Below are 16,403 nucleotides of genomic sequence, written 5' to 3'. Positions count from 1 at the left end.
CAATTTAAAAAAAAAAAAAAAAAAAAGGAATTCTAAAGCTCTTCTGGGTATTTTCTCTATTTTCATGATCCATTATAATTCTTCAGTATGAGAGTAAAAGATTTAGGTGGAAGAGACATTGGAAGAATACAGTAACTTTCTGCACATTACCTTTGTGGTTGACCTCTGCTAAGTCTGTGTAGGCTTGAAAGATGGTCGGCGAATATTTGGAATTTCTCTCCGTATGAAAAAGCCAAGAAATCATCATTTCTCAATGGGACTATCAGTCCCAATTATCAACTCCTGGTGTTGGAAGAGTCGCTTAATGTGTCTCCACAAACTGATGTTAGATCATAAATAGGTAAAAATATATTCTCCTAAATGTGATAAATTAGCACCATGAAGCTAGAGAAGATAAAAATGTAGTTCACCTATTCCATTTGCTCCAAAGAAATTTCAAACCATGACATTACTACTACTATGTTTATAACAGTTGGCTTCAAAGACTTTACTTTCAAACAAATGTCCAAACTATTGAAATTACTTTCATCGAAAAATAATAAATTTTAGAGAATGAAGGTGGTCCATTAATTTCAATTATGCATTGTACTGTCGAGTGTGATAATTCCAATGTCTACAATATGGGAAGTATTTAAAAATTAACAGTTAAAACATTTTTAGAAAATGATGATGAAAGCACATGAAATATTCAAATTTGTTTAATTATTTAGGGGTTTTACAACAGACTCAATTTCTATTTAATCAATGATATTATTTCCTCATTTGGTGGTACAGAAAATGATTATTTTGTACTGACATATAGTAACTAAGCAAATCTAGGCCAGTATCTTTTTTTTGGATCTCAAATTGATTCTTAATTCGGCTTGTTATATTGGTTGTTCTATGTCCTGTAATAATTATTGGTATAAATAGATCAGGAAATATTTTTACTGTAATTTTAATGAGATTTTAGAATCACACTTTCATCTACCACATACTCATCTTGTGTCCATTTTCGGCACCTTTATAAAAATCAATTAAGCATCCCAGTTTATTATTTTATCACCAGGTCTAATAATTATAGTGGATATAAGATATTATAACAGATAGTGATACTTAGATGAGTATAATAGATATAGATTTTTTAAATATAAAAAAAAAGGGTCAAAAAGAATTTATCATCACTAAAAACTCATTACTATCAATAAAATACAATTTTTGGCTAGGCAGTTTTTAACAATTAAAGAAATCAATACTTTCACTAAAATGATATATGGTGTATAGAGAACAATGGAGTAGACCAAACTTATAGGCTAAATAACTGACCTGGAATGGAAAATATTTTAACACATACTCACCTTATCTCTCTTTTCTTATTTACTTTTTAGGGCATAGCATATTCGCAACACTGGCCATTGATGGGTTAAGGTGAATAATAATTTCTAAATTAAAATCAAAATTGATTATCTGGAAAAGGATACATGAAAAAAAACAACAGTACATTGGGACATTAAGTTGTATTTGAAATTATGAGAAATGAATTAAACAATAAATATTAATAAAGAAGCAAACTAAACGATACAATCTTGAGTTAACATAAGCTGCAATTGATAAAAAATTTAGTTGTTAAGAAAGTAAAAAAATAATACCATCGTTGTTAAATTTTCATTAAATTTTATCCTTTTAAAGATGACATTCCTGCTCTCATAACTTCATCAACAAGGAGAAGATTACTTGCTACAATGACACTTGAAGCTATATACTGTTTTTTAACAGAATAATTGTCAAGTATTCCTAGATCAGTTGGGATCATCGACTTGCCTGATTGAAGATCCAATCCAATTGAATCATTCTCCTTGGCATCATAATCAAGTTGAGTAATAACTTCTTGAGTATTGAATCCACTGTTCATTGCGAGTGTTTTGGGAATAATTAGGAGTGCGTCACAGAAGGCTTCAATTCCAACACGGTACTTTTCCTTTGTGGTTTCAGCAACTTTTTTCAATTCATGACGTAACTTTAATTCTACTGCTCCTCCACCTGGAAGTACGCCACCATCTTCAACTGCATTTTTTACAGCTCTCAATCCATCTCGAAGGGCATCTTGAATTTGGGTGATAGCATATGAAGTTGGACCATGAACAAGCACAGTGACACTATGAGGGTTTGGACAATCAGAAACAAATGTGTATTTAGTTTCACCAAGAACATGTTCATAAACCAGACCTGCCCGTCCTAAACAATCTTCTGTAAGATCATCAAGACTATTCATAGCAACACCACCGCAAGCTAAAGTGAGTCTCTCCATGTTCCTCCTTTTAGCTCGCCTGAGTGCCATGATACCTTCCCTGGCAAGCAAATCTAAAGAGACAGGATCAATTCCTTTTTGATTTATGACAACAAATCCTTTGTCAGTTCCATCACATACAGATTTCTTTAAAGCAATGATTTTCTTGACTCTTAACTCAATAAACTCTCTTTCAGAGGCCACTAGTTTTTCTCTTTCTTCAGCTGATTTATAGAAAAATCCACTATTTATCTCTGTTTTTTCAAATTCAAGACTAACATTACATGTCAAAATATAAGCATTCGTTAGTTTCTTCGGCATATTAGGATGACGTGAACCATGATCTAAGACAAGTCCTCTAACTAATCTAGTTTCAGATTCTAGTCGGCTCTGCATTGTCATAATTTCAACCATATGTAAATCAAGGGGTTTATCAGGTAATTTAATTGCTTGAACAGCTTCAACACAAATCTGGGTTAATACCTCTGCTACCTTGGCTTCTACCTTAGTGTTAAGAGATGTTCTAGCAACAGCAGTAAGTGTTTCCTTATCATCAAGACTTACTATTTTTTTCATACCATCTAAAACTTCCATAGCATGTTTACATGCCACAGTGAACCCTTCAGTAATTAACCTAGGGTGAACACCTTCTACAATATAATTGTCAGCTTTCTTTAACAATTCAGCAATGAGTAGGACTGTTGAGGTAGTGCCATCACCAGTTATGTCATCCATAGCTGTAGAGGTTCTAGCAATGAGAGAAGCTGTAGGATGCTGAATTTGCATTTCCTTAAGTAAAACATTACCGTCTTTGGTAATTTTAATGTCACCTGCACCAGAAACTAACATTTTCATCGTGCCTCGTGGACCAAGATTTGTTTTCATCACGTCTTGCAAACCTTTAGCGGCACTCAGGTTCATAGACAATGCCTCTGTTTTTCTCACAACTTCAGCCTTGGGATTCAATAAAGTAATTGCTGCCATCGTAAAATATAATAGTAAAACTATGAGAAAAAATAAACAGTTGTGCAAGGGAGGCCTCCAGATACACTACTGTAACCTCTTAACACAAACTCACAAAGTAGCAAAGCACAAAGTGCCTCGTATATCCTCTCTCTGCTTAATATTCAATGAAAATTTTTTAATTAAAGTTTATCCTAATTCAACACATGGTGTTTATTTATTTTCTAGAAGTAATTTCATTTACTAATTGTTTATTAATGAGTTTTACATTAAATCTAAATTTATTGAAATATATTTGTTACATCAAGCCGAACATTGTGAAATGCAATTTATTTTAATGTTTAAGCAATCTCACATTATTTAAAGACCATTGGATATGATTTTTTTCCATTTGATACAGGAAACATTAGCCTTTATTAGATGAATAAGGCTCTGGCCGCTACGTGTGCCAGTGTTATGTGCTGTTGTATGCTACGTGTAAGGGGAAGAGGTTGTCATTAGTATTCTTTTTACTTTCCACTCAGCATTAGTCGTGTAAGTTACCACAAGACTGGCTTTCTATCAAGAACTATAAGGATTTTACCCTGGACCAGTGACTTAGGACTCGCACAATGGCTAGTATGTATATTTAGCTTGTATTTAATCGAAACTAATACCTGTTAAGAATTATTATCATTCTTTTGACAGTATATTATATATTTGGGTGCACAGTTACTTAGAAGAATCACTCATACCATACCTTAAATTTCATTAGTATGGTTTTATAGCATAACATTTGGTATCTGATTATACTAAAGACTTATTAGTTTAATTTTGACATTTCATTTTTCATCAACGATTTTTGTTTCCCATATTCTTCTTATATCTTCCATTAGTGTTTAAGACTAACTTGATAAGTTGGTTAATATTTCTGATTTTTTAGTTCTTATATCGTATTTGTGTGCCATGAGACATGTAATATTTACTTTGACTTGATATGTCTCATACTGTATTTAAGTTATGTGCAGTATGATATGGACTGATAATAATATTTAATTTTTTGTAACACTTATCTTTAATTTTTTTTTTTAGTTAAGTTTTTGGAAGTAATAAAACCATTCTGCAGTATATTGCCTGAAATAGCGAAACCAGAACGAAAGGTTAAATATCTTTTTTATTTATTGAAGTAATTTGGTTTGAATTCTGTTGTTTTATTTCATTTTTGTCACCAGATCCAGTTTAGAGAGAAAGTACTATGGACTGCCATCACACTTTTCATCTTTTTAGTCTGTTGTCAGGTAAGCTACTTTATTTTTTTACAATTTTAGTAAAATTAATTTTATTTTGCAACGAAGGTATGTTATTTTATATATTTTTGAACAAAATTGTAGATACTCTTGTATAAATTTCTGTTGCTATCAATCCAATCTTATTAACTATTTGACATAGTCAATTCATTATTCTTGTTATGGATATTTATTTTGTATTAATCCTAATTAGAATTCGTTAAAATTTTCTTAGGCATGTCCTACCTGTTATTATTTATATGTTATCTTTTTGGGTGTTAAATGGTTATCAGTATCTAATTCTTTACTAATTTATGTTTAATTATTTTAATAATCTGTATTGATATGGCTGTTAAATTTAATTTATTTGAATGTCAATGAACTAAAAAATTGTTAGTTTTTAGTGAATGACATGTTTCTTAATGTAAAGCACAATATAGGATTTACTTAGCAGAAATCTTTTTAAAAACATATAAGTCAAAGTTGATAGTTTTCAGAAGTAAAGGGCTACAACGAGTATATGAATATTCATTTTGTTTTGTATATTTACTTTATCAATTTTTTATTTATAAATATTGAACATAACCTATCAAAATGTATTTTATTGCTTTGTATGATAAAGCCTTTTGTTATTATAATTACTAGCAATCATTATGGTATAACAGTTCATGTTTAATTTTTGGGATAGTATAAAACATTTTATTATTTATTTATTATTCCTAATCTGGATTATCTCTATAGGAAGTCTGGTAAGTCAATTCATAAAAAATTGTTTGAGGTTAATAACTTCCATTTGAATGAAATTTGTATTAAATTATCATAACATGGTACAACATTTCAGGACCACTGTGCCATATTCATGTACTTTAAACCTCATAATTTCATATAGGAAATCATGTCACACTTAACACTGTTCTCTCTTTTCTACTATAGCTTATTTGTGCATCTTCACTTCTCCTTAGCACAGCCATTCTGCCATTCTTTGAAAATGGCTGTGTTAAGGAGAAGTGAAGATGCAAAAATGAGTTATTGTAGAAAAGAGAGAACAGTGTTAAGTGTGACATGATTTTCTATATGAAATTATGAGGTTTAAAGTACATGAATATGGGACAGTGGTTCCGAAACGTTGTAACATGTTATGATAATTTAATACAAATTTCATTCAACAGGAAGTTATTAACCTCAAAAAAATTTTTATGAATTATTATTCCTGTTTCCTGTTCTATGTTTACAAAATACATTCCTCTATGTCTTTTTATAATTTTGTAAATATATTTTTTTCAATTTCTTACTAAACATTTAGGTTCTTCCTTTATTTTTGTATTACTTGATATACAATTCTATCTATTCTACTTTTTAATCAAATAATTATTGTACTTAATAATTATTATTTGTTCTTATTAAGACTTGAGAGAAATTTATAGTTACATTAATGACTGTATGATTATTTTAACTATATCAACTGTCAACAGGTAACCATCATGTAAAATACTTGTTGCTTCAACTCTCAAAAAGTTACATTATTATTTTATCATGGAATTATTTGGTTATTACCTTCATTTACATCATTTTCTAATTGTTTGATAAAAATAGACAATTTATCAAATTAGTTTATTCAGTATTACTGTTCTCCATTTTACAATCTTAAATAAGAAATATTTTCCATTTCAGGATTTATTGAGGAAAATGGCCTTGTCGTATCGGTATAATGAATAATTCACACTCATTTTTTTCTTTTAATGGTTGTATTACGGTACAACATACCAAAATTATTGCCATTTCATGAATCTTCACATGTCTCTGATCAATATTGTTTTGATAAAGAAGTTCCTTTTTGGAGGTAGAGCCATGGAAAGATCTGTTGGAAAACATCAAAAAAGTTTTGAATAACGATAATCACAGATATGAAAGTAAAATTTATGAGTATGATTACAAACAGTTATAAGATTGGATTTGAAAATAGACAAGGTTTGTCTAAAATGTCTGATGGCTTCAGTAAATGAAAGAATTTGTTTCTTCCTCCTGAAAATGTTGGCTGGTCATAACTGCTAACCAATCCTCGCTTGAGAGATAACACAAGCCTTTGTCATTTTATTGACTTGGTCTTCCAATCAAAAAAGTATTTGATGGAAAAATGAATAATCATGCCCAATTAAATATCATCTTGATTATCTAATTCAATGTTAAATAAATACATTTGCAAGTAACAAAAAATTTACCTAATGTTCATATAGAATGAATTTAATGAATAAAAAAAATTCATTATTTTTACCTAAATGTTTTAAAGTTTTGACTTTAAGAAGAACACTAAGTTGCTAATGCTTTTCAATAAAAATTTTGTAAGTAGAGAATTAACAAATTGTTCTTATACTTCTTTATTTGGTTTAAAAACCTGTAAATTAATCTCATTCTCTGTCATTCAATAATATTTTCAACCTAATATTAATAAATTTACATCAGGAAGTCAATCCTATCTCCTTATGTTTGTCAAATGTAAATCCGTGATGTTTGGAATGCAAATTTTTGTCTATTTTTTTCTTAAAAGATTGATGTTAGAAGTTTTAGTCATTTATAAATATGACTCTAAGGCAATTGTTCTATTAGATCCAGATACTGATCTGGTAAGATTAATTTTTTTTTGGGGGGGGGGATAATGAATTCTAAACTAGAGTACTGTCAATAAATGCCACTGGGGTTTATAAAATGTCATTCCCAGAAATGTTTTTTTGATGATTAAAATTGTAAAAGTAATGTGCTAAAAACCAACTATTTTGTAATTGCCACAAAACCTGCTACTGCTTGAATAGAAGACATCTTGTATGAATTTATCTTTGAGACAGGGTGAAATATTTTTAGGAAATAATGCAGTCCATACAGGAAATTCAAAAAAGTTGAAGAACTGCTGCCTTAAAAGTATCTGAGCATTTACAAATTTGTAATTATCTTGGGGGAAAAAAAATATATATATATATTTATGAAGTCTATCATGTCCACACCCTAAAATGTCAATATACCCACTGTTTCAATATCAAGAAAAGTTATAAAATAGATTCATAATTTTACCTTGATAGATTTTTTATTTTATTTTTAATTTATCGTATATGTATTTTTAATGTTCTCAAAGAGTGTATCGAATTTTAAATTTAGTAGCAATTCAAGACATATGGACTAGGAAAAGGTGTTGGGTAACACTGACCTTTGATATTTAAAATTCATGATCAGATATGGAGTGAGCTATATCTCTTTCCCTTCCAACATATCTTTTCTTAATTTTTAAGTACATGTATATTAATTTATATTTTCATTTATAATTCATAGATATAAGGACATTAATTATTATTGATATAGAAATATTTTCAGTATATCAAGTAAAATTCTTGTATATCAAATGAAAATTGTTCACAAGAGAAACAAAGTAAAAGCGACAATTCCCTAAAATAAGAAAAATCAAATTTATTTTTATGTATATTATCATTAAATATCTATATTAAATATTTATTCATGCATTGGTGTGTAAAAGTTATGCAAGTAATTACATAATTGGTAGCATTAAATGATGAACTGATATTTCTTTCAACTCTATAAATCTATCATTTATTGTTATAAGGCACATATAAATGCCTTTTTCTTGTGTGTTTCAATGATGAAAAATAACTTTTCTTTTTGAAATTTTGGTGCATCAAATTTGATTTTATGTGATGATTTGAAATAATTTCCTGGATCATTTGGCAAATAAATTAAACATTATGTACTAGAAAAACATTGATTTGTCAGAGTTAATGTATTAAGTATGCAAAAAAAAAGAAGTATGAATTAAAGGTTAATAGATGCTTATAAATTTTTTTTTTTAGATTCCTCTGTTCGGAATCATGAGTTCAGACTCAGCAGATCCTTTCTATTGGATTCGTGTGATACTTGCCTCAAACAGAGGTACTCTCATGGAACTTGGAATATCCCCGATTGTTACATCAGGCCTCATTATGCAATTGCTTGCTGGAGCAAAGATAATTGAAGTCGGTGATACGCCCAAAGACAGGGCTCTTTTCAATGGAGCTCAGAAACGTGAGTGGTTGGAAATGTTCTAAATATGTTTGCTTAAATTTTGTTTTATTATTGTTTCTTGCATTTAATTCATAGTACACACTAGGAATAATTTAATTTAAATATAGTAAGCAGAAGTATGAATATTATTTCAATATTTCAATTGAAAACTTAATAACTTTTAAGAAAACAAGGTGAAAACTAAGCTGACTTTTGCAGTTTATTGTTTCTTCCATTCCCGAACTCAAATCTTTTTCCACTAGGTTGGTAGAAACATTATAAAAGAATTGCTCAAAAATAATTTTTGAGAGGAATATTTATATGATTTAATGTCTTTTACTCCAACTATGGCAGGAAAGACAGGTTATCAACCATGTCTTTCTAGCTGGAGTGGTTAGAACCAGATTTATAGATTATATTTACTGGGACTCAATCCTTCCTTGGTACCTTCAAATAGAACTGACTAGCACTGCAACTTTTTTTTTTAGTTTAATTTTAAAAATTTTAAGTTATCAAAATGCATTATTTTATTGGAGAGTTTAAAGATACAGATTTTACTGTTACTTTCAATTATTTGTATATTTTAATCCTTAAATATGAAGTATCTTAGTCCTATTTGGACTAATTTGTGTTACAATTTCCTGCAGAATTCAAATAAATTAAGAACTAAAATATGAAGTAAAAAACAATTGCAGTACTGGGATACAGTGCAGTAGGTGGAACCTTTTTCAGCTTACTGAGGATATTTTGAGTCTCCCAAACTACCTTAATCTTATGGATATCATGCCACAGGGGATAGACTATAGGCATGACTTAAAATAATCATCATTCGTATGAAATTTGTCTTATTGCTAGTTGACTGTATTTGTCTTTTGTTATAATTTCCACGGATGTTAAGTTTACTTTATTGAGTTTAATTCTGTCAATAACTAACCAAAAGTTAATTTTTTTTTCTAGTATTTGGAATGGTTATTACTGTTGGACAAGCAATTGTATATGTTATGACTGGAATGTATGGAGACCCAGCTGAAATTGGAGCGGGTATTTGTTTGCTTATCATCGTTCAGCTGTTTGTTGCTGGTCTTATAGTTCTTTTACTTGACGAACTTCTGCAGAAGGGCTATGGTCTTGGGTCAGGAATCTCTCTGTTCATTGCTACAAATATCTGTGAAACTATTGTTTGGAAGGCATTTTCCCCAGCTACTGTTAACACTGGTATGTAAAAATTGTAATTTTATTAGATTTATACTGTTTGATATTAGTTTGTTAATAACTTAAATATCTAATTTAATTATTTATCCCTTTACATAGGTAGGGGAACTGAGTTTGAAGGTGCTGTCATTGCACTTTTCCATCTTCTCGCGACAAGGCAAGACAAAGTCCGTGCATTGCGTGAAGCTTTCTATAGACAAAACCTTCCCAATTTAATGAACTTACTTGCTACCATCCTTGTGTTCGCCATAGTTATTTATTTCCAGGTAGGTGTCTTATGAAGGATAACATAATTATTTTTGATTATTCAAGTTTCTCATTATTTTATTATTATTATTATTTTCTTTTTATATTTATTTATTTTTACGTATTTATGCCTTTTTCACAGGGATTCAGAGTAGATCTTCCAATCAAATCAGCTCGTTATCGAGGCCAATATAGCAGCTATCCTATTAAACTCTTCTATACTTCGAATATTCCTATTATTCTTCAATCAGCTCTTGTATCAAATCTGTATGTGATATCTCAGGTTAGGAAAGATACTTTCTTATATTTCATCACAATTATTCATATAAATAAAAAAAAAAATTAACATTTGTAATTGATGCTCCTTAATGCTAATGTATTATAAGATCATGACCCATTTCTTTTGTTTCAGATGCTTGCTGTGAAATTCCATGGAAATGTGTTTGTTAACATGTTAGGAGTATGGGCTGATGTTGGAGGCGGTGGTCCGGCCAGAGCTTATCCAGTCGGCGGTCTTTGTTATTATCTCTCGCCTCCTGAAAATCTTGGTCATATACTTGAAGATCCCATTCATGCTATGCTGTACATCATCTTTATGCTTGGTTCTTGTGCTTTCTTTTCTAAGACTTGGATTGAGGTTTCTGGTTCATCAGCCAAAGATGTGAGTTTTTTTGTTTAATATATTTCTGTTGAATCTTTATTGTGGTATGATTTTATATGACTGTTATGAGTTCTGTTTATATGATACTCTGTTTATGGACTGAATTTAGTTTGTACATCCTGTTGCTTAAGTCACATATTAATAGTTAGGGGTTTTTCAAAATAAGGGTATTTGTTCATGTTTATATGCATGAAGCAATATTTTTAACACTGATTGGGTTTTTGGTTAGTTTTATAAATGTTTGGGTAGTTTGTTAACTATATTTAGACATAGCCATTATTTCTCTAAGATTATTGAAATTGTTTGGGTATAGTTTGTTAACTATAATTAGGCAAAGACATTATCTCTGTAAGATAATTAAAAATTTTTCATACTCAAATTGATTGATAGTCATCAACATACCTGAATGAGATTGCATAAGAGCAAGATTACAGACAGAGGAAATAAATTACCATTTTTTTTATTCTGTGATCATTATAGAACAGTACGTTCTTTAAGAAATCATTAAAAACATAATAAAAATTCAAATAAGTTTATATAACATTTAATAAAATATTTAAATGAATATTTTTCTTTTCTAAGAAGTAGTCTTTTAATGATACAAAGAGAAAATAAAAATTAAACATGCCCTCTAATAATAAAAAGATCTTATAGCGTTCTAACAGTGTTGGTTGGAAAATGCAACAACATATATTTAGAAGTATTGAAAATCTACTAATTACTGGACATGCCTTACTTTATACCTATGGCTTTGTAGAGTAGTGGTTTTAAAAAAGTGCACAATGTTCATAATCCTACTAGCTAGTTAATGTGGAGCTGGAATTTATTTAACTTCTTTGATCTTATTAAGTTATTGTCGCATTAAACAAATATAATTAACAATATCAATCTATTATATACAGGAATAATTTTATTATTTTTATACAAAAATTTTTTAATGTTATTTGCTTACAGGTTGCAAAGCAGCTTAAGGAACAACAAATGGTAATGCGAGGCCATCGTGACAATTCCATGATTCACGAACTGAATAGGTACATCCCTACTGCAGCAGCCTTTGGAGGTCTTTGCATTGGTGCACTGTCAGTCTTAGCCGACTTTATGGGAGCAATCGGCTCAGGAACTGGTATCCTTCTTGCTGTTACCATCATTTACCAGTACTTCGAAATATTTGTGAAGGAGCAGAGTGAGACTGGTGGCATGAGTACTCTACTCTTCTAAACAAATGCAATAAAAGATAGACACTTGTCTCTCATGTAATGTGCAATTTAGATTGGAGACCTGTGTGAATTTAAGTTGTACAAATTAATTTATTTATAAATTGAATTGTAAATATGTTTCCAGCTCTTTCATATGTTATTTTTTTTTTTTTTGCATTTTTTTATACATACTTTTTTCTTCTATTAAAATACTAGATAAAGTATTTTTCTACTTTATTGTAGATAAAAATTTTCAGATATTTTTAAATCTTCTAAATTTTATTTATAAATATATATAAATAATTAGTCATTAAGTCTGTTGTTCTCTAATTATATAGTTTTTTTAATCATGGGTCATGTATTGGAAGGACTTCTTTAAAGTACGAGGGTGGTTTGAAAAGTACTCGGAATGTACTAGAAAGAAGTGTCTTACCTCGGTGGAACTGCTTATATTTTTCAACATAGTCTCCCTGTAGACTAAGGCATTTGATCCAGCGATGTTTCAATATCTTGATCCCATCTCGAAAATGAGATTCCTCCAGGCCTGCAAAATACCCCTCCAATTCGGCTGTCAGTTCTTCCGTTTTAGGAAATCTCCACCCGCCTAGGAAAATTTTCAGCTTGGGGATGAGATGAAAGTCTGATGGCGCCAAATCAGGTGAATAAGGTGGATGTGGCAACAATTTGTACCTCAGTTCATGAAGTGACTTTTTTGCATGACTTTTCTGATGAAAGATGACTTTTTTCCTTGCCAAACCAGGCCTTTTTTCGCATATCTTTTCCTGTAGTTGGTCTTGAAGGTTTGTGTAGTATTGTCCAGTAATTGTTTGGCCTAAGGAAGATAATCTATCAGCAGAATGCCTTATGAATCCCAGAAAATAGGCCAGCTGAAAACGGGCCAGATTTTGTTGACATTTCCAGTCTGGTGCGTTTATGGTTCAATGTCAAGAGCCGTTGCACCCATCTTGCAGATAATTTTTTCATTCCCAATTCTTCGGTTAAAATGTGATATACTCAATCAGATGACATCCCTACAGCTTCAGCAATCTCATGCACTTTCTGGGGTCATAGCACTTTTTGCCGTCCACCATGTGGTTCATCATCTAAACTCTTCCGACTAAATTTAAACCACTTGGCAACAGATGAATATGAAGGAGCAGAGTCCTCCAGTGTGTTCTGAAGGTTGACATTAATTTCCTTTGCTTTCATATCTTTCTTTACAAAGTACTTAATCACTCCTCGATTCTCAGTTTTTTCCATTGTCACAAATCACTACGCATAAAACAATAACAAAGAGTGCCACATGTTCACTCACAAATGATGTGTGATTATTGCGCGGGAACCTCGTTGCTCTAGCACTGACATCTAGTGGTGATTCCGAGAACTTTCAAACTACCCTCGTAATGAGTGTTCATTTTCCTGGAAACTAAATGCATGTAATGTCTTTACAATGTAAAATATGTTTATTTGGAGGATATTTTTTACAAAAAGGTTTTGTCAAGAAAATGTCTATGTAAAGGGCAATCTTTGTTCCATTATTCCTCCTCAGTCTATAAAAATGATAAGCTAGAAATAATATTGGAGTAAATCAGTTATAAATCTCCTACTCACATGTTGGTGGTTCCTGTTGTCCATGACTTCTCAACTACATTGTGGAAAGTAAGGGTAGGGCAACTAAGCCTCTTTAAACACCTCTGAGCAGTCAGAGCTACATTATTGTTGAAAATCATTATGACCTGGAATTTTTTTCCTCAAACCATAAATGAGTTTCTTTGGAAAGGCAAAGACTCATGAACAATAAGTTGTGGTCATCTCTACCCTCTGAAGCTTGTTACATATGTAAGGTGCAGCTTAAAGTAATCTCAAGAATGAGAACATGATATATCCATCGTCAAAATTGAGATTTGGCCCCCAATCAGTACCTCATAGCTGCCTGTCACCCTGAAATGATTGCATATATGTTAAATTGTGGACTTGGTTATTTCAAGCATTACTGTAATGAAATGTGAACTCTTCCCATCTCTTGCCCAGGACGTGTATTCAAAAAATTAGAATGTTATTTAAATTTAAATTGAAACTTGTAAAAACCTGATTAAAGTTGAGAAAAGTTGTATCTGATAAATAAAGCAGCGACAAATAAGTCACGATTTCCTGTCTTTTTGAACCTGAAGGTATAATTTCAATGGAAATTGCCCAAAACTACTCTGTACCCACTAGATAACAGAAAAAATTACTCATATTCCCCCTTTAAAATTTAAAGTATATGTCTTGAGCTAGTGAAGGACAACAGCTGTGATGTTAATGTTGTAGGTTTTAATCCATATAATTAAATGTATTTACTTTTTTTTATGTGTGACATTACTGCAGTTGAGATGACATCTGTTGACTTCTTGCTCAAGAAATTAAAAAAACCCAGTGCATCATTTTCAGTAGAACTAGGGCATAAATTCCTATAAATGTAATGAAGACATTATCACAAGAAAAAACAACAGTTTCTGACTTTTCTTATTAGAACCTCTTGACAAATTCTTTTCATAATTCTAATGCACAATAATGCCTTGATTATGTCACCCTTAAAGTAGAAATATGAATATTTGAGACGACCATACCATATGAGCACCAGAAGTAGCCTTTTTGTTGAAACTTCCTATGATTTGCTAATGTTGCGTTAACAGAACTATGTATATATTGCTACTTTAGCTAGGTATAGTATATGATGAGGATGGTTGTAATGATAGATAGCTTAAATTTTAAATCATTCTGTCCAAGGGGTGCACCATCTGGAAGCCTTGTATGCAATAGCGATTAAGTTCTTAGTGATAAATATTGCTAGGCACACCTTGTGGAAGGGATACAGTGGTCTTTGGTAGGTTTAAAATACTGCCTATGAGGGAAGGGTTTAGAGTGCTTCTTAAAACTATAAAATCATCTGTGATTTATAATAAATTTTTTCGATTTTTCTACAGCACAGGGACCTTTGTGGTTGCTGCTTATAAAATATGCTTAATTGATTTTAACCAAATAAAGCTGAAAGCTGTTTTACGCAGAACATAACAAGATGTTAAATTTTATATCTTTTTAAGTTATGTTAAGAGCAGAAAAATGATATGTTAATGACAGCATGTCCTAGACTGGAATTTATATTGTTTAAGTTGGTGTTGGATAGTTATATGTTCATCCCTTAAGTTCTGATCACTGGATACATAATCTTGAAAAAGTAGACCAAGTAACCCAGAAAACTTAAAGCAATTTAATCATGCAGAATCAAATAAGGACATCCTGAAAATATCATACCCAGCCACAGTCATATACTTTTAATTTTCTTTTTTTTTTAATTAAGCATTTCTCCTTAGGTGAAACAAAGATGTAAGTGAAAGATTTTCTCTTTTCGGTCAGAAAGCAGATATATCTTTGTAGTATTGTTTCTCTTAAACCCTTCTGCTGGTAGTATCAAGTCCAAATAGTCAGTTGTAGGAAGTGCTAGCATGTGGAAGGCAACAAAAGGCAGCCTCTGGGATGTCTAAGGTCCACTTTTTTTGCCAGCTTACTCATCCATTATACTCCAAGGATGGCACCATCATGACAGAAATAATAATTGGTTTTTCCACTTTTATGACAGAATAATGGCCAATCACCTAACAAACCTTGGGGTGGTTGATCCTAAATAGCAGACCATCTATAGCAAAGGGAGATTAGGCATAGTCTAGACACCTCCTCACTGTAGCATGGCACTAGTTTGAATCAGTTGTGGAGAGGGAAGGGAGAGAGGGCTAATTTTTATTTCCTGGCAGTCCTATGGAATGAAAATAACCTTGTTAGAGTGGGATAGTAACCTACAGGTGTCAACATTGACTAGGCAGAGAGTAAAATGGAAAAAAAAAAAAAGATGACTAACATAAAAAAATGTTTATGGTTGGTTATGAAATACTAACTTTAATTTTATCTTTATTTCTTGGTATAATTATTACTTATTAAATATAGTTTTACAATTAGTTCTGGGAGGAATGTTTTGGAATCCTGTTTGAATATGGGAATCATTTTATTTGAAGCTTTCATGGATACCCCCTTATAAGGTCAAGTAACAAAAAATGCAGATTTATTAAGGATTTACAAACAAATGGGCTATAACATATACCTAGACATACCTTCACCCATCTTCTACCTGCAAATTCTACATCTCACCAATCAAGTTTAATGGGGGGGGGGGGCGATGCTCTGCGAATTTAAAACCAAGCGACTTAGTTATGTAAAAAAAAATTCTGGTTCTGCACCAGAAAACTTTAGGAAATTCTATTTATCTTGGGAAGGATTCTTTGAGATATATATGATATTTAAGTCCTATCAATTATACGATCGAGAAGCCTGATGACTGAAAAGACGTAATGCATATCAATCGCCTGAAGTGCCATTATCTTTCCTCAGAAGGTGAGACACTCCAACCTGGTACCTGAACAACGAGAGGAAAAGCAAGCCGCAAAATTGAAGAGGAATATAAACAACCAACCGCCGGAGGAACAAATCAGATCGTACGCCTTCTTATTGACGTCCATCAT

At 31.2% G+C, this 16,403-nt stretch overlaps 2 protein-coding genes across 2 annotated transcripts; one reads left to right on the top strand and one right to left on the bottom strand.

Moving 5' to 3' along the window:
* Nucleotides 1–1,477: 1,477 nt before the first annotated feature.
* Nucleotides 1,478–3,378, bottom strand: LOC106682684 (chaperonin containing TCP1 subunit 6). Its single transcript, XM_014423687.3, has one exon. The coding sequence runs from the start codon at nucleotides 3,248–3,250 to the stop codon at nucleotides 1,655–1,657; it is 1,596 nt and encodes a 531-aa protein (XP_014279173.1). The 5' UTR covers nucleotides 3,251–3,378; the 3' UTR covers nucleotides 1,478–1,654.
* A 306-nt stretch (nucleotides 3,379–3,684) lies between these two features.
* Nucleotides 3,685–12,074, top strand: Sec61alpha (SEC61 translocon subunit alpha). The gene is made up of 9 exons (XM_014423685.3): nucleotides 3,685–3,847; nucleotides 4,301–4,368; nucleotides 4,441–4,506; nucleotides 8,346–8,556; nucleotides 9,493–9,750; nucleotides 9,847–10,013; nucleotides 10,136–10,276; nucleotides 10,406–10,654; nucleotides 11,609–12,074. The coding sequence occupies exons 1-9, from the start codon at nucleotides 3,841–3,843 to the stop codon at nucleotides 11,870–11,872; spliced, it is 1,431 nt and encodes a 476-aa protein (XP_014279171.1). The 5' UTR covers nucleotides 3,685–3,840; the 3' UTR covers nucleotides 11,873–12,074.
* The last annotated feature ends 4,329 nt before the right edge of the window (nucleotides 12,075–16,403 follow it).

This window comes from Halyomorpha halys, unplaced genomic scaffold, assembly GCF_000696795.3.
Source record: "Halyomorpha halys isolate HHAL.00 unplaced genomic scaffold, Hhal_1.1 Scaffold434.1, whole genome shotgun sequence".
NCBI classification, from domain to species: Eukaryota; Metazoa; Arthropoda; class Insecta; order Hemiptera; family Pentatomidae; genus Halyomorpha; species Halyomorpha halys.
The sequence above is the reverse complement of the archived record's forward strand: the minus strand, read 5'-3'. Positions and strand labels throughout refer to the sequence as shown.

Bases quoted from the DNA above. Each gene is read 5' to 3' on its own strand.
- LOC106682684 (XM_014423687.3), bottom strand. From the start codon at position 3,250: ATGGCAGCAATTACTTTATTGAATCCCAAGGCTGAAGTTGTGAGAAAA.
- Sec61alpha (XM_014423685.3), top strand. The intron at 10,014-10,135 runs GTAGGTGTCTTA...CCTTTTTCACAG, and splicing joins CCATAGTTATTTATTTCCAG to GGATTCAGAGTAGATCTTCC. The intron at 10,655-11,608 runs GTGAGTTTTTTT...ATTTGCTTACAG, and splicing joins CTGGTTCATCAGCCAAAGAT to GTTGCAAAGCAGCTTAAGGA.